Source organism: Sinocyclocheilus grahami, unplaced genomic scaffold (genome assembly GCF_001515645.1).
Source record: "Sinocyclocheilus grahami isolate Dianchi unplaced genomic scaffold, SAMN03320097.WGS_v1.1 scaffold237.1, whole genome shotgun sequence".
Classification (NCBI taxonomy): Eukaryota; Metazoa; Chordata; class Actinopteri; order Cypriniformes; family Cyprinidae; genus Sinocyclocheilus; species Sinocyclocheilus grahami.
This window is the reverse complement of record NW_015505416.1, coordinates 738,760-758,216: the sequence shown is the minus strand read 5'-3', so window position 1 is coordinate 758,216 and position 19,457 is coordinate 738,760. Positions and strand designations below refer to the sequence as shown.

The 19,457-nt window shown below is 38.4% G+C and overlaps 1 protein-coding gene across 1 annotated transcript in view; it reads left to right on the top strand.

Annotated features, from left to right (window-relative positions):
* LOC107597810 (dynamin-3-like) overlaps window positions 1–19,457 on the top strand; it is a gene marked incomplete at its 3' end in the record, with an annotated part of 50,422 nt that overhangs the window by 21,822 nt on the left and 9,143 nt on the right. The window contains exons 14-18 of the mRNA XM_016289000.1: window positions 5,496–5,605; window positions 11,289–11,400; window positions 13,645–13,809; window positions 17,144–17,379; window positions 17,921–18,076. Coding sequence (XP_016144486.1) covers window positions 5,496–5,605; window positions 11,289–11,400; window positions 13,645–13,809; window positions 17,144–17,379; window positions 17,921–18,076 — 779 coding nt within the window. The remainder of the gene's footprint in view (window positions 1–5,495; window positions 5,606–11,288; window positions 11,401–13,644; window positions 13,810–17,143; window positions 17,380–17,920; window positions 18,077–19,457) is intronic.

Below are 19,457 nucleotides of genomic sequence, written 5' to 3'. Positions count from 1 at the left end.
CCTTGCAGCAGATCACATTGCAATTCTCACACACTCTATATGAGCATACACACATTCTTGCATTAAGCGGATCACTTCTTTACCCTTAAAGATGTTCAGATGTTCCCTTGCTTACTCTAAATCTGTCCCAGTTCTGATGGCATTCATAGGCCGAGACTGCTGGTTTGGGTTAATCAAGCACCCAACACTAAACAGATACACATTCCTGCAGTCTTCCCTCTCTTTCTTTCTGAGCCGAGCTGCATGAGGGAAAACAGATGACTTGTGCACCACTTCTGTTAGCATTCGGCATAATCACGTCTTTTCACCTCTCGTCTGTGTCGTGCAAGTTAGCATGCATACATATGTCAATTATGCTGAGATCTGGAAAATCACTTATCAAAACCTACGAAGGGCTTTCTGCACATCTCAAGACAGTTCAATGGAGAACTAGTCAGACACTTGGAGCATTGAAATAAACCATATGCGTGCACAGCTAAGCCTAAGTACATACGTGTTTACAATGACGACTAGAACAGTTTTAGCTAGGTTTAGCCAGGACACACACACACACACACACACACACTCACAGACACACACAGATATGGATATACACAGAATCTTAAACACACACAGACGCAGACACACTTACGCTTACCAGTCATCCTGACTGCCAAATGTATGTGACTATATAAGCAAACACTAATTTGAATGAATTCTGAAACTCGAAACCCCCTCAACACTTCAAATGGAGGAATTTGTATAAACACGAGTATATTTTTTTAAATGTCACACACCTTCAGGCTCAAAATATTCAGATGCAAAAGCATTTTAACTCTGAATTATAAACTCTATTGGTATTAAGATTAATATGTGTTTAAATGATTGGCTTCCTTTAAAATTAGCATTTAAATATTACTGGATTTAAGAGGTTGGCTAGCTTTAAAGTTCCTCATGTTCTGCAGAATCCATCATTGCAATCATTTCTTTTGAATATGAGCGTGTGCATGATCCCTCTGATTTTGCCTGGACTTTTCAATTCAAGAATTACATTTAAATTTGAAATTCAATTAAAAATATGAAAATTTGACTTCATATCACACTCTTTCCAATATGTCCATCTCTTTCCCTCTCTATCTTCTTTACTTTCTCTTCATTTCATTCTGTCTCTGTGGTTGGCAGTCTCACTGGGGCCATTCACATTCCTGGGTGGAAAATTGTAAGACTTTGTCCAAACACCATCCAGCCTCCTAGAGCCTGCCAAAACAGAGACAGAAGAGAGGAGAGAGGAAGAGATACAGCCCCTCACTCCTTGCAGCAGATCACATTGCAATTCTCACACATTCTATATGAGCATACACACATTCTTGCATTAAGCGGATCACTTCTTTACCCTTAAAGATGTTCAGATGTTCCCTTGCTTTCTCTAAATCTGTCCCAGTTCTGATGGCATTCATAGGCCGAGACTGCTGGTTTGGGTTAATCAAGCACCCAACACTAAACAGATACACATTCCTGCAGTCTTCCCTCTCTTTCTTTCTGAGCCGAGCTGCATGAGGGAAAACAGATGACTTGTGCACCCCTCTGCTTCTGTTAGCATTCAACATAATCACTTTCTTTTCACCTCTCGCCTGTTTCTTACGGCAAGTTAACATGCATGCATGGGACGATTATGCTGAGATCTGGACAAATCGCTACTCGAAACCTATGAAGGCCTTCTGCACATCTCAAGACAGTTCAACGGAAAACTAGCCAGACACCTGGAGCTTTTATATAAACCATATGCGTGCACAGCTCAGCCTGAGTACATACGTGTTTACACATACACAGCGTTAATGACTACTAGAACAGTTTTCTTGTAATATAGTTCAAATGCTAAGTTTAGCTACACATAATGCGGCTGATGTGACGTACATGTTTTGTGGATGATCATCTATTCAAAATTCAAGCTGTCAATCATCGCGGAACCTCTTCTGTGTCATTACCGCCAACTTTGAGTCCACAGAGACATGCAGTATCACCAACACTGGTGTAGATAAAAAACCAAACATAGCAGGGTCTGACATTTCACCTACAGTTGTTGAGTTTGTGTGCGTTTTTGCTCGAGTTTGAGAGTTTGCGTCGGTTTTCCAGTGATGTAAGTCCATGCACAGTCTAACCAATGTGCAGACTACTGTACACCAGTATGATCCTGAACAGGTAGTCTGAACACTGGGATGACGGAGCAGGAGATAGTTCCAGCTCTCTGTCTCACTCTCTTTATCTCTCTCTCTCTTTTCACCTCTTTTTCTTTATCTACTTCAATCACTCAGTCCAACCCTGCTGGCCTCGACCTTCACAGGAGGCGGTAGAAGATGCAAAATAAACAGGACAGAAATAGACTCCATTGCTTCTATCTCATTCTCAGTCGGGATAACGCCAATGTAGAGGACGTAGAGAGACGCTCCAGATGTCCGTTTACCCGTTCTCGACTTTCTCAGTTCCGTCTCATCACCGGCTGCTGTTTTTCCCCGCATCGGTTTGCAGTATCCAGCCTTGACGTGGCACATTCGCTCCCACAGCCGCCTATCTGGCAGGACATTCATGGAAGGCATAGCAAAAAAGAGGGAATGAGGAGTCAGAGAAGGACGGAGAAAGAGACAGAGAGAGAGAGAAGAGAGGGAGGGACCCCACTGGCCATATAAGGGTTGAATGGGACCCTTGGGGAATAAACTTTTAGAGTGGTCCGTTGTTTCTCAATTCCTCTCTTTCTTTCAATCTTTTGGTTCGACTCGCTCCTATCCACTCCTGTCTTTCTCCCTCCGTCCTCTCTCAGTACTCCCAGCCATTCTCTGGACTTCCCTGCCCAATCTCTCTCTCTTTCTCACTCGCTCTCTCACTAAAGCGGTACCAGATGTTGTATTCTTAACGCCAGCCTGTCATTTCTAACTTTTTTTTCAACCTCTAAAAAGTCAGGCAGGAAGTGGGCCCCTCTGCAATGAAAAAAGAGAGAAAGTTTTTGAGGGGAGCAAAAAAGGAGGGGTGCAAGGAGTCAAGGAGGACAAGGAGAGATAGTGTAGTAGAAGTTTAAAGGAGTAGTTTCCCGAAAAGTAAAAAATCTGTCATTGTTTGCTTACCCTCATTCTTACAAACCTGTATGCCGGGTTTTTTTTTGTTTTGACTAATTTGACGTCTTGACTAATTGCACAACTCTTGTCACACATTAATAGTTTAAAGTGATCAGGGTCTGTCAAGCGTCACAAAGGATTGTAAAAGTGCTCCATACAACTGTGCTCCATGAAAGTGTGCATTATTCCAAGTCTTCTAAAAACTTCTAAAGTTCTAAAACTCTAAATTTTTGTGAGGAAAAATCATATATAAATAATGTGAAATATTATTACAATTTAAAATAACAATTTTCTATTTTAATAGATTTTAAAAAGTAATTTATTCCTGTGATGCAAAGCTGAATTTTCAGCATCATTACTCCAATCTTCAGTGTCACAAGATCCTTCAGAAATCATTCTAATATGCTGATTTGCTGCTCAACTAACATTTCTTATTATCATACTTATATAGAAAACAGCATTTATTTGAAATAGAAATCTTTTGTTACATAATACATTTCTTTCACTTTTGATCAGTTATTGCTGAAGAAAAGTATACATTTCTTAAAATAAATGTCAATCTGACAACTGATAATGACTAGATAACTTAAATTTCAGTACTGTATTGCGTCAAAAATCATTCTGTATGGCTTCAGAAGACTTAAAACGTAGTGCACAAAATGCATGGACCACTTTTATGATATCTTTTTGTTCTTTTTGGTGCTTGTCAACTCTGGTCGTGAACTATTGCTGTATGGCAAGAATATGTAATGATTTTTCAAAAATGTCTACTTTGTGTTTGGAATGACATAAGGGTGTATATGATGATAAATTTTTTTTTGTACTGTTCCTTAAAGTCAGAAAACAATCAGGTTTTTGAACATTGTTAGATTGAATATTGCAGAAAATACTCCCTTCCGAGAAATTTCCTATGCAGTCACTCTGTCAGACTCAGTTACTGATAGTGGCATCATTCGGCTTTCTCTTCCCCTTCTGTTTTTCATTTTTACTCTTTTTAGAGTGTTTCCCCTCACACTTTCATCCCTTGTTCTTCTCTTTTTCTCCCACATCTCCCTTCCGTTATTTGCAATGTAATCCAAGCCGTTTCCTGAGACCCCAGCCCCTCCTGTACAGACAGAGGGTGGAGAGGGGGAGCTCTTTTTCTTTATTTTTTTTTTCCAGATGAAATGTTGTGTTTTAGAGCCTTGGTCCGAATAATGACTTCCACATGTGGGCCCTCACTCTATCTCTCAATTCCTCATTCTTTTTCCTTCTTTATTTCTCAATCCTTTACTCAAAGAGTGAAAACTTGTGGCATCTCTCATGCGCATGTTTTTTTGTTTTGTCCTGGGCCTGAAGCCATCCTGAGGATGATCAAATGGATCTACAGTGAATTATTTTTTTGTTGCTACGCTCTTGGCTTTCTTCCTCATAGTAATCTTCCCTAGTTCACACCATTTTAGAATCTGGTTAAAGAGATAGTTCAGCCAAAAATGAAAATGAATGTCATTATTTAGTCGCCATGATGTTGTTCCAAGTCTGTATAATTTTCTTTCTTCTGTGAAACACAAAGGAAGAATTTGCTGCCACTCTTTTCCAATCAATTGCAATGATCAGGGGCTGGAGCTTTCAAGCATCAAATGGATGCAAAACACATAAAAGTTTCATAATAGTGATCCATATAACTTGTGTGCTACTGTATGTTCCACTGTAGCCTTCTAGAGCCACAGTAAAAACTTAAACATCCAACCTTGTTCTCCTTTCCTCTTAAAATAAAGGTTCTAAAAGGAGTTTTTGCATTAATGCAACAGAAGAATCATTTTGTGCTATAAAAATGTTCCATGGCTGTTAAAGGTTCCTCATGGAACCATCAAAGCCATCAATGTAAAGATTATGTATTTTAAGACCATCTGCACGTTCATGAGTTTACAAGAGATGTCTGATTCCTGAACACATAGTTATTTTGAATCAGATCTTTCAATGAATTGGTTGATCTGGTTCACAAAAGTTATCTGAATGATTTGTTCATGAATTGGACTGATCCAGTTCTTAAGTTGAGTTCAACTGGTGACAGTTTTGAAGATGGAAATCTTCAGTCCCCATTCATTGTAATTGAATAAAGAAGAGCAACCAGTCTTAATAATTTCTTCTTTTGTGTTCCATGAAAGACAAACATCACAGGTTTAGGCCAACGAAAGGGTAAGTAAATGATGACAAAACTTTCCTTTTTGGGTAAACTATTCCTTTAACACTAATTTTGAGAAACTCCTAATACAGTTTGTTGACACTATACTAAATCTTATTACAATCTTTATTGGCTGTTTCTCAAAACTTTGCCATGTTTGAATGCTAGAAAAGGAACCCAGACATGCTGTCAAATTAGGTAGTTCACGAAGACTTAAGATATCCATTGTCTGTCTCATTTTCTAGGAAAAAGAGAAGAAATACATGCTTCCTCTGGACAACCTGAAGGTACGAGACATAGAAAAAGGCTTCATGTCCAGCAAACATGTGTTTGCCATCTTTAACACAGAGCAGAGGTCAGTTATACCACCTAAACACACTTCAAAAGAGAAAATGTTTTTTCAGAGAATGCTTTTTCAAATTTAAAATGATGTAAAGATCAAACACTCAGAGTACACACCATATGATGTAGATTTATATTGTAGATGCAGCTAAAGAATTCAACCCTCTGAATGACCTGTGTGTGTGTGTGTGTGTGTGTGTGTGTGTTTGTGTGTGTGTGTGTGCGTGTGTTTGTGTGTGTGTGTGTATGTGTGTGTTCTGAGGACTCAGCCATTAGCAAACATGCAAAAAAACAATCCAGTAAACAGTCTACACATATTACAACCAAATTTCATGGCTTTATTGTCCCATTGGTGTTAAAAGGTTGGACAAATTGTAAAGTCCCAAGCATCACTATTAATATTGTTCATAGGGTTAGTAATTTGGGGGAAAGAAAAGTCATTGTCTAGTGGATGATGGAATGAGTGAAAAATCCAATAGATTAGGAGAAACAACATCATAGCATGATGGAAATAGGCAAATGTAGAAAAGTTATAATTTTAGAGGTAATTGATATTCTCTTTCTCTGATATCTGATATTTCTCTGATATTCTCTCTCTCTCACTCACACACACACACACACACAAACAAACACACACACATTCCATTCTATGACATCTGGATTATTAATCAGTTAGATCTTTCTCCTCCTCTTTTAATATGTTTCTCTCTGCCACAACCAGGCTTTTTTCCTCTGTATGTTTTTATTCTCTGGTGCAATTTGTTTCCTGAGCTCCTGGCTACTTTCTAATATAGGGTTTTTCAGAGTTTCAAGTCTGTCACCCCGTGTCTTAGCCAGGCTTGATAAATGTAAGAAGAGATCACTTTTCACGAGCTGATGTTCTATTCAGCTGCGATTAGTGCATTTTGTCAGTCACTTGGATTCTATTTGTGGATAGCCCACTTGGTCCAAAATGTGTAATTTTTTTCTATGCTAAAATGCTTTTTCTTATCCCAACTTAATTTTGGAGTAGGCAAGAGATTTAAATGCTTTTTAAAGAAGTCTCTTATGCTCACCAATGCTGCAATTTTTCGATCAGAAATACAGTTTATAGAAAAACAGTAATTTGTGAAATATTATTACAATTTAGAGTAACTATATTCTATTTGAATATACTGTATTATAAGATGTAATTTATTCTTATGAAGGCAAAGCTGAATTTTCAGTTTTCAGTGTCACATAATCAGTGTTGGGTGTAATGCATTGCAGGTAACATGAGTTATGTAATCAGATTACCTTTTGTCAAGTAACTAGTAAAGTAACGCATTACTTTTAAATTTACAATGAAATATCTGAGTTACTTTGTCAAATAATTGGGAGTGAGGTGCAGAGGCACTTCCTTCAGTCTGAGGCTGATTAATTTCACTTTTGGTGTGAAAGGGCCTTTACAGTTGCCAAAAATAAACTTGTGGGGTTTTTTTATATTAAAAACAAATAAGCAAGTCCAGCCCTGGTGACAAAAAGTAATGCAAAAGGAAAATAATGCATTACTTTTCATAAAGAGTTACTATGTAATGCAGTTAGTTACATTCTTATGGAGTAACACAATATTGTAATGCATTACTTTTCATAAAGAGTTACTATGTAATGCAGTTAGTTACATTCTTATGGAGTAACACAATATTGTAATGCATTACTTTTCATAAAGAGTTACTATGTAATGCAGTTAGTTACATTCTTATGGAGTAACACAATATTGTAATGCATTACTTTTCATAAAGAGTTACTATGTAATGCAGTTAGTTACATTCTTATGGAGTAACACAATATTGTAATGCATTACTTTTAAAAGTAACTTTCCCCAACACTGTGCATGATCCTTCAGAATCAATCTAATATGCTGATTTGGTGCTCAAGAAACATTTCTTATTATTATCAATGTTTAAAACAGTTGTGCTTCTTTTTTTAGGATTCTTTGATTCTTTCAAAATAACAGCATTTATTTGAAATAGAATGTTTTGTATCATTATAAATGACTTTACTGTTATTTTAATGCATCCTCGCTGAATGAAGTATTAATTTATTTTCTACTGACTCCAAACTTTTGAACAGTAGTCAAAATAATTTTATTCTTTATGATAATTGTGTTTGACACTGTCAGAGGGCTCTGATTCACTGCAAAGGCAATTAATGGGCCATCAGTAAGCATGTCACACTAACTGATCCAAGACTGTCGATTTTGCCTTGCAATGAAAGAAATCTTGTCTCATAGGGCAAAATTGTAGGCAAAATTGTCTCAAGGAGAGTGCAGTGGAGTCACATCTGGTGGTCACAGCACACACACACTCTACCTTCACATTAATACTTCACAGAGAGCGCAACAGGAACAGGGGGCGCAGTAGGACACATCTGGCACATTCCTGGCCAGTCTCTACTTCAGTGTCCCTCCCTGCTCTCTTTTTCTCTCCGTCTCTGACATTCTGTCTCTAGAAGCACAGCCTCTTTCGATTTCAAGTGCGGGTGTGTCTGGGATTGATTAGCTGCTTAATTGGAGAGATGCTGGTATGCTGCGGTGAACACGCACACACACACACACACACACACAGCTTTGACAGTGAGAGAAGCATGGCAGACTATTGTAAACACACCCAAGGCTGCACCACAATCAATCAGATGCTCTCACACACTCCACACACACACACACTTACAAACACACACACACACATCCATCACTTCAAGCACTTTGTATAAAGATATTCAGGCTCTCATAAACTCCGCACTCATTCCCGCTCACCAGCAGAAACATACCACCCAGCACTCCGAAAAATCCCCTTTTTCTCTCTTGCTCTCTTACACACACACACACACACACACACACTTTAATGATCTAATGATTCATACTGTGCCCTACACACCCACCAACTCCCTAGTGTCAGAGCAACTGGTGATGTCAGGAGTTAGAAGTTGTTTTGTCACAGCGGTGACACTAGTCTGGCTTGGTATTGGAAAAGTACTTTTGAGAAATTCAGAGAGCTTTTTTGTTCACTTTCTTCCACTGTTTTGTCTCCGTTTGCATCAGTGTGCATTACATCCAGGTTCATATGTGATGGAGAGAGTAGTTATGTGCAGTTCTGGACTCACTCAGGACTGTGATTAAAGGAATATTTTGGATTTAACATAAGCTATGACATCTGAAATGTTGTAACAATTACCGCAGACAATAATTTCGACCCGCTCATCAGTTTGTAAAAACAAACAAAAGTTTTTACAGTGATGCATTTACAAAGGAAACCTCTCCTCATAGACACATCACAGTAAATGCAATTTTTGTTTTTGCAAACCCATAACAGTATTTAGCCCATAACATTCATTTGAAATTACGTTCAGTGTTATTATAGTTAACTAAAATGAAATTAAAAAAACAAACAAATCCAAAATAAAATATAATACTGGATAAAAAAAAGAAAAGGAAAACTTGCACTGAAAATAAATAAAAATTAATTTGCCTTGGCAACTGCTATATTTAGGTTTAGTTTTGTCATGTTTTCATTGCATTTTGGTTCTGTCTTCCTTGTTTTGCCTTTTGACCTAGATTCTCTGTCTGTTTAATTACTCATTTCGTTCACCTGTGGCCTGTATCACGAAGCCGGTTTCAGTTTAAGGCTACCCTGCTCCCAAGCAGGTTTTATTCTGAGTTAGAGATCGCAAACCAAAGCTGGACCAATCAGCTCTGATAAAGTATCATATGTCTGACGCAATAAAGCCAGCCCTCTTTATCTCTCACTACAAATTCAATTGTGTTTCAATTCATGGTATTTTTTCATAAAAATCTCTTCAACCGAGAAGTGAATTGCGCTGACTCTCGCGAGAAGTCAATCAAACCGATGCTTTCCATGTTCCGTGTGACTGGCTGTTTGCAGCACGTGTCACACTTTCAGGTGCCTCACAAACTCCAGATCAAACCTGAGTTGACAGAGAACATTTATAGCGAGCGTTGTGCAACAGCTGATCCTGATCTAAACCGGGTTGGATTTGTCAGGTTTTGTCAACTCAAAACTTACTCTGCAACTCTGAGTTTGTTCATCTCGCTTCATGCTACAGGCCACTGATGTAGAGTTAATTATCTTATTAGTTCATCTGTGCATTTAAGTCCCTCTGTTGAGTTTGCTCATTGCCTGGTATTGTTTGTGCTCTGCATACTGTTTTGTAGATTGACTTGTTATTTAAATTACCTTCCTTTACTTTAATTAACCGTGTTTTATTTAACCTGTTTTTGAACCCACTTCATCTTCCTTGGACTAAACGTTACAGCAACTAACTGAAATAAAAATGTAAAGTATTGAAATTACTAAAACTAAAACTATATAAATATAATTTAAAAATTAATTAAATAAATAATTAATAAATTAAATAGAATTATTAAAAAATGAATAAAAATGACAATAGCATATAAAAATGACTAAAACTAAAATGAAAATGAAAACTTAAAAAAGCTTAATAAAATGACAAAAGTACATCAAATTAATAAACAAACTAAATAATATAAATATAAAACTAAAAGCGAATTAAAAAAAATACTATAATAGTAAATTAATAATGCTGAAATTACATTGCATGCATCTAAGACTTTGGGACATGATCTAAGCTTCGGTTTGAGAAAACAAAAATCCATAATAAGCCCCAGAAACAGCCAAATATTATTTTTGGATGCGCACAGATTGTTTTGTTGATTTTGTGCATACAGTTTTTGAGTCTAAATCTTTTAAAAGTCAGAGCCGTACTTTGTGGTTTTGGAATGGCAAATAAAGTTACATTCACAAGCGCCGCTGTTATCCTGTCATAAATATCATGAACTACCAATGAATTATGAATCGTTTAATCGCAAAACAATATTCCACACATTACACCTTATTAGGAGGGTCTGCAAAGCACATGATGTTTGGACGCTTGGATCAGTGTATCGCTTGACGTGTGCAGTTGTATGCGTAAACTTTCAGACTAGGTCATTACGCAAGCGACTATAAGAAATGATTTCTCAGTTACAGCAATTAGTAGCACTGAGTCATATCTGCGCTTGTAAAAACAGTGTTTTGTAGCTGCGTTTTATGAGATCGAAACATGTGAGAGAATGTGTTTGCGTCAGTGTGTGGTTAGTTTCAGTGTGTACGTGTGTCCGACTTCACCCCAGGCTCAGGTCACTTACTTGTAGCTGTGTTCTTATCAGCCGTAGACTAAATCTAAAACACGCTGTACGTTATGCTTTAAGCCTCTTACCCCACATGCACAACAAAGAGAAACAATAGCCACAAAAAGAGAGAGAAATGAGAGGGAAACAAAAGGAGGAGAGGAACAACAGAATAATTAGGGGGAATGTGGAACAGATGGAGAGGGACGGGCCTCTCTCTGAGTGAAAAAAAGAGGGAGAGAGACTGGGTAAAAAAAATATGAGACGAATGTAAAAGATGGGAATGGGAACGATGGATAAAAAAGGTGAGGTAGGACAAAATTTTGGGGGGGGGGAAGAATCAGATTAGAATCAGATCAGAGCGAGTGAATGGATATTCAGGTCAGACAGAGCTGAAGGGGTGGTCTGGGGTTTGTGGTTTTGGACAGATGATATGTGCGAGCGAGCGAGAGAGGGTTTTGCCGCACTTGTTTGTGTGAGAGTGTATGTGCTGCCATGGGAACCGGCTAACGACAGATTATTTTCGCTTTAGGAACGTGTATAAGGACTACAGGCATCTGGAGCTGGCCTGTGACACTCAGGACGAGGTGGACAGCTGGAAGGCCTCTCTGCTGCGAGCTGGGGTTTACCCAGAGAAAACCACAGTAAGCAAAGGAACCCACTGGCTTCTGTACCTGTATGCTAAACCCTGCGGCCTAAAACATCAAAATAAAGGTTTCAGTTTAAACCAAAAAGGGCTTTATAGCCGGATGTTATGCGGATCTTTATAAGCTCCGCTCAGAACTTTTATTCCCTACTTCTTTACAAAACCAACACCATGTGCTTGTTGCTGTAAAAGAATAGTTTAAAAATGGCACATTTTTTTTGACTTTCGTTCTTTCGTGGAACACAAAAGGAGAAGTTCTGAAGAAAGTTCACGCTGCACTTTTTCATACAATGAAAAAACACTCTAAAAAAAGCACAATAGAAGTAGTCCATATGATATAATTTTCCAATCCTGTGTCCAAATATGCCTATTTCCCACCTACATAGACAGAAAAATTTATGTGGAGTGAGTAATATGTACAAATTCATACTATTTCTAAAACAGTAGGCGAATAGTACCTGGATGTCCTACTACTGTTGAAGTGCACATCTGATGGACACTTTACTATCCCCTACTATATAGCACACAATTTTTAATTGGTCACGAAATGTGTTCCTCATCAAATGTTGCTACTCAGACAATATATGCGATTTTGGGTGCTGCTCTTATCTCGTCTTTTTTTTTGTTTTTTTTCCTTTTTTTTTTGCCACCAAAGCTCTCAAACGTAATTTGCATTTACACACATTCAAATTTCAAGGCGAATGGTTACGAGACATGAATATGAGATTCTAGCATATAACAATGATTTCAGAATGTTTCTCACACATGTCTTATGGTTTCTTAAGACTTGAACTAGTGCACAACTCATGGAGAAATTTTATGATGCTTTTCTGTTCTTTTTTGCACTTTCATTCATTTCTATTGCATGTAAAGAGCAGCATGAACATTATGCCTAATGTTTTCTTTTATGTTCCATAGAAGTAAGAAAGCCACAGGGGTTTGAAACAACATGAGGATCTAAATGATGACAGTATGTTCACTTTTGAGTGAATTATTGAATCAGAAACCAAATATGCTGATCTGAAGAACCTATGAAAAGTATCAGCTTTTGGCAATCTCCAAAGAATCAAATATAAAGCAACTCAAGAACCCTTTACTGAACCTGAATGAATTAAAATTATGTCATCAATTACTCAGCCTTATGTCGTATCAAGCCAATAAGATCTTTTCATCTTCAGAATGCAAATAAATATATATTTAACGAAATCTGAGAGATATCCTTTCTTTCATTGAAAATCCATTCCAAAAATCCATGGATTACTTTACTGTTGTCTTTATGGACTTTCTGAAGTGTCAAATTTTTGGTGGAATGAATTTTCAGGGGAGGGACAGAAATCTCGTTTCATCAGAAATATCTTAATTTGTGTTTCGAAGATGAACCCAAAAGAAGTTTTGAACAAGATTAGGGTGAGTTGAGGAACCATTGAAGAACTTTTATTTTTAATGTGCACCAGTCTGCACAAGCTGCAGTGTTCTAAGAAACATAAAGAGATTATACGTTCACGTAATAACCAGGCCCACATGGAATCCATGCACACAGAGCGTTGCAGAAACCTTCACAGATTCCCGCAGAACTGCAGCGCCTGGCGCTCATAAATGTTTTAACACATTTCACATTTTATTGCACAGAATTCTACAGATTTTGCCCTAAAATCAGTGCATGGAAAGTTTGCCGATTCCATCTAGGCCTTCTAATAACTGTGCGCTGTAGTTTGGATAACTCTGGCTCCTGTAGTGTTTCTCTCTGTGTGTGTGTGTTTGACTCTACGGCTGCAGGCTTCATGGTGGCTGTGCTCTGGGGTCAGGAGCTCTGCTGCATTCCTCAGCTCTTGTGTCACACCATGGAGGATCAGCAAAGGAGGGGGCTTTGAGCTCTGTTTCTAATCAGCTCCCTTGCCTCTTTTTTCTTCACGCTCCCCTCCATCCCCCTTTTTCTGTCTTTATGTCTGCTTTGGAGCAACATGTCGAGTGATGTCACAGTTCTGTCAGAGTTCCCCATAATTCGTTCTGACAGAAGTCTACCACACCCCCTCCGAAAGTCACTAAAGTAAAGGTCGTTTTTCCCTTGCTTCTTTCCTTTTTCCTTGCCCCACCCCCCCCAACATCTCTTTTCCAGCTTGGTTCTCTTTATGTATGTGCACTCATTGCCCTCTGAAACATCTTTGTCATCCCTCAATGTTGACTGTACCTTTCCTGTCCAGATTTGCCCACATCTTCATCTGTCTTTTTTCTGATTGCTCAGGTGGATGGAGAGGATTCAGCTCAGGTGGAGAGCTTCTCCATGGACCCTCAGCTAGAGCGTCAGGTCGAGACGATCCGCAACCTGGTTGACTCATACATGAGCATCATCTACAAAAGCATCCGCGACCTGATGCCCAAGACCATCATGCACCTTGTCATCAACAACGTCTGTGCCCTCTGCATCTAACACTGATACAGAAGGAAAACAATGAATTGAAATCAAATATATTTGCTTACAAAAATTAAACTAGTAGAGCTTTATGTAAGATGCAGAGATATGTATTTATTCATACATTTGTATACTATAAAAATAAACCATATCATGTTGACATTAAGTCTCCCCAGCAGGTACATTTGTTTTACATTAGTGTTTTATTTACAGTATTTATTACATTATTAGATTATTAATTAATCATTGCAACCAATGTACTGTACAATTTCATAGCTTTTTTTTGTTGTTAATTTTATAGCTTTTATAGTTAGTATGCCTTAAGATGTAATAAAATTATACTTCCATACACTATAAATTATTAACTGAAAACTGAGACAGTTTTCAAATATCTAAGTATAGTAATGTATACATTTAAAGTATATACAGTGCAAAACTGTTTTGCACTTACATTGTAAAAAGAAATAGTATTCAAAATCTAGGTTGGGTTAGTTTGAAAATGTGTAATTCTCAGACCTTCGCTCAGAAAGAAAATCATATTTTAAGGCAGTATTGTGCAAATATATTGGCATATTTCAAAATATTGTTTTGAACCTGACAGAGTTTTGACACCATGCAAAAATTTCTGGTTTTCAGTGTAATTCAAGGAATAGTTCACCCAAAAATGAACATTTCATGTTTATCTGCTTAAGTTATGGTTGGTTGCTCTTTGGCTGGATATCAACACACCCATTAACGTAAACTACGCCAGAGCGCATACACACCTCACGCACCGGATCCCTGCGCGCGCTCAAAGCAGTTGGACATAGTGGTGTATTAGAGGTAAAATATGATATAAATACTGTTCGGTTTCTCGCACAAACCAATCATTTCGTGTCTTAGGACATCAATGTGTCGTCACGAGCCGCAGGGTTTAATTTGGATTTGTCCGTGCATGTTTTTTTTTTACTCTCATAGATTTTGTTACCATTGCCATGCATTATACGACTGATAGACTTTATGTAAGATGCAGAGATATGTATTTATTCATACATTTGTATACTATAAAAATAAACCATATCATGTTGACATTAAGTCTCCCCAGCAGGTACATTTGTTTTACATTAGTGTTTTATTTACAGTATTTATTACATTATTAGATTATTAATTAATCATTGCAACCAATGTACTGTACAATTTCATAGCTTTTTTTTGTTGTTAATTTTATAGCTTTTATAGTTAGTATGCCTTAAGATGTAATAAAATTATACTTCCATACACTATAAATTATTAACTGAAAACTGAGACAGTTTTCAAATATCTAAGTATAGTAATGTATACATTTAAAGTATATACAGTGCAAAACTGTTTTGCACTTACATTGTAAAAAGAAATAGTATTCAAAATCTAGGTTGGGTTAGTTTGAAAATGTGTAATTCTCAGACCTTCGCTCAGAAAGAAAATCATATTTTAAGGCAGTATTGTGCAAATATATTGCATTTTTCAAAATATTGTTTTGAACCTGACAGAGTTTTGACACCATGCAAAAATTTCTGGTTTTCAGTGTAATTAAAGGAATAGTTCACCCAAAAATGAACATTTCATGTTTATCTGCTTAAGTTATGGTTGGTTGCTCTTTGGCTGGATATCAACACACCCATTAACGTAAACTACGCCAGAGCGCATACACACCTCACGCACCGGATCCCTGCGCGCGCTCAAAGCAGTTGGACATAGTGGTGTATTAGAGGTAAAATATGATATAAATACTGTTCGGTTTCTCGCACAAACCAATCATTTCGTGTCTTAGGACATCAATGTGTCGTCACGAGCCGCAGGGTTTAATTTGGATTTGTCCGTGCATGTTTTTTTTTTACTCTCATAGATTTTGTTACCATTGCCATGCATTATACGACTGATAGACTGCAACGGCTGGAGTTAAAAATCATAATTTGTGTTCTACTGAAGAAACAAAGTCACCTACATCTTGGATGCCCTGGGGGTAAGCAGATAAACATCAAATTAAAATTTTTGGGTGAACTATCCCTTTAATTTGACCATCTTTTTGGCCCAATTCATTTTATGTTTAAAAAACAATTCCATAATATTTAGTTTCTCTGTGGTTTGTATTGACTTAAAGGGATAGTTCACTCAAAAATGAAACTTTGATGTTTATCTGCTTACCCCCAGGGCATCCAAGATGTAGGTGACTTTGTTTCTTCAGTAGAACACAAATGGAGATTTTTAACACAAACCGTTGCAGTCTGTCAGTCTTATAATGGAGGTGAATGGGAAACACAGCTTTGAGAGTAAAAAAAAACATTCACAAACAAAACCAAATTAAACCCTGCAGCTCGTGACGATACATTGATGTGTAAAGACACAAAATGATCGGTCTGTGCAAGAAACTGAACAGTATTTATATCGTTTTTTTACCTCTGATTCACGCAATGTCCGAACTGTTCGAACTTTCCTGAGTGGCGGTGCGTCCTCCTGAGCGTGTTCTCAACAGCAGGCGCGTGAGGCGTCTTCTTCTTCTTGCTTTACGGCGGATCGCAGACTTATAAGTGCATTACCGCCACCTAGGTGACACTTCTCCGGGAAAGTCAGACCTCGCGTTTGCGGGACAGCACTGGCAAAATCTTCCAACTGAACCATAGCTAAGGTTTAACCAAAAAAAGTCGCTAGGTTTGTCAGTATGAATATTCTATGGAAAAAAGCCGCTAAAAGGGTCTGAAAGTTGCTAAATCTAGTGCTAAAGTCGCGCTTGTGTGTGTGTGTGTGTGTGTGAGACACGGGAGTTGATGGCAGGGGGTGGTGGATATTTGTGGCGGTCAATGTGGATATTGTGGATGAGTTCTTCTGTGTCATCACGTTCTATTAGTTCTACAGCTTCAGTTTCGAAACTTTCACGCTTAGTAACACATACAGCTGTTCCCTCAACACAGTCCAACAGTGAAAAGGGACCCCTTTCAAACAGTGTCGCATTCCGAACGTTGTTTAAGCGACATGCACCGGTATTACGGTATTTGAAAAATTCATATCATAACAAAAATAAACACCGGTATTCGGTATGAACCGGTATACCGCCCAGCACTACTATCAATATAAAGTCTTTACACATATTGTTGTGGATGATGTGTGAGTAGTTGAGTAGTATCAGCTAGTCATGTGATATCAACATGACAGACGCCATGAGAGGGGTACAGACCATCTTAATTCAGAATAAAACACCTTTTTCAAGGCAACAGATATTACCGTTTCCTCTCAGTTTATATAATTTTTGTCTGAAGTCCTGTTTATTTCTTGTTTGTTAAACTTTTTTCTACATTTCTATGTTCTCCACCCATAGGTAGAGGAGTTTATCCACTCCGAGTTGCTGGCTCAGTTGTACTCCTCAGGAGATCAGTACTCTCTGATGGACGAGTCTCCTGAACAGGCCCTGCGCAGAGAGGAGGTGCTGCGTACTCACACTGCCCTGAAGGAGGCTCTAAACATCATCACTGACATTTCCACCTCTACCATCTCCACCCCGTTGCCACCCCCAGTAGATAACTCCTGGCTCCATAGTGGCTCTCTTCACCGAAGGTACCTCAGCCCTATACTTTCTGTTCAAGATGTCTTCATCATCACTCCTCCTCATCTAGTCGTGCTGTTCTTTACTTGACCCTTAGAATTTAATCAGTACTCTGGCACATAATTAATAGCGGACCATTTGCACTCACATGGACTGAATCACCAGGATTCCAGGAAATATCATGGCATTTTCACTGTGTTTTCCAGGCCTAGGAAAAAATGATTGAGATTAATAACAAATTGAAAGTCATAGATTTTTTTTATAAGAGCTTGATGCTCTTGTGTAGAGTAAAAGCACTAGTGTTGTCTGATGCAAACAAGTCTTTCTTTGGGGGGCGGTTCTGTTCAAAGAATCGTTGAACCAGTTCGCAAACCAGTCTGAATAATTTATTAGCGAATCATTCTGAATCAAAATGATTCTTTAAAATCCATATCCAGTAACCACAAATGACTGCAAATGGAAATGACTGGTAGTGGAAATGTTGTGGCCCACCCAAACAGCTAATGCGCCTCTCTCTCTCTCTCTCTCTCTCTCTCTCTCTCTCTCTCTCAGGTCTCCTCCAGGTTATAGTGTCCCTAAAAAGCATCCTGCTCCGCCTGCTCCTTCTCTACCAATTCGCTTGGAAGCTCCTGCCCCACCGGTCTCCAACAGCATAGACACCACCAACACTACCAGCCGCCCCAAACGAATCCCTCCTAGTGTTCCCAGGTAGACAGTCCATTTCAACAAACACAATTTCTGCACGCTAAAACCACACATGTGTTCTCTCCATCAACAACACAGCTGAACAAACTTTTGATTAATAAAGTACCCAGTGACTAGAGGACTTGAATCAGATGTGTCAGCACTGAAATAGGCAGAATATTTGAAACGAACCCAGTGACCTGTAACTACACCGCATTTTTAAACAGTATTTCAACAATTTTCCAAGCTTGAAAGCTGTGGTGAACTTGTGGTTTCCCCTTTCCCAGGTTTCATCTTCTGTGAATCCATGTTGTTGCAAACTACGTATGAACCAAGGAGGTCTGTAAAGGTGTGTCACATTAGCAAAAATTTGTGTGCAAAAAGGTCCATTGTCAATAGCATAGAGGTGTTTGAAGCACTGCTCACACTGAACTTACTTTCAAACCAAGCAGCTTTTGATTGGTCACTGCAACCTGACCAGCTTTAACGTTAACTTTTTTTGCCCTCAAGTGCAACTGGTCTTGCAGATTTCTATGAGAATGACTGTATTTCACCCACAAAATTTTTCCAAGCAACAGTAAATGTGACCGCACCTTAATACAGAGAGAAAGCTATCCGTTAGCATTCCTTTCCACCTCAACGGCAGTCCCTTGGCAGACATAGGTCCCCATGGAAGTATATGATCTGAAATGTGCCATATTTCCTCTCGGACCACATAAACTTTTAATGCAAAATAAAGAGCAAAAGAATCAGGAGTGTAAAGCCCAAAGTATACCTCAGACTCATTCGCTTGGCGTATGTTCAGCTCAATGCATATCCTTTCAAGGTATACTCCATTTGATAGTGTGCATGAACACAGGTGCTTGACACAAATACACTAGAAAGTTTTATCCTTGTCAAGTGTCTGTGCAACTTTGTTATGAGCGATTAAAAATGTCTTTGAACTCCCTCCCACAAGCACTCGTCAACACGGATTTGTGCACAATTTTTCCTGGCAAAGGTTTATTCTATTCTTAAAAATACAGAGATCTGGCATGAAACTCTAGATGGCGCAGTCCGATAGGTCTAACTCAATCTGACCTAATGACATCATTATCACATGGTACAGCTGATTGGTTCTTTCCTGTATCGGTAGCCAATTAGCTCGCTGCTCAACATTCAAATATATGACTAGTGCTTGCCGTAGCAGCTGCAGCTTACTTCAGAAACCCTCCACCTTCCCCAGCTCCACCTGTATAGATCTGCTACGAGGTGATTCATGTATGCTATATGGGGTTATTTCATGTGTTATATTTGCAGCAGCAATATCTCTTACATGCTCACAGCAGCATGTTGTGGATGTGTTGGTAGTAGCAAGTCTCGGTACTTGCTCAGCAGCAGCGTAGCAGATCTATTCCGCCAAGAC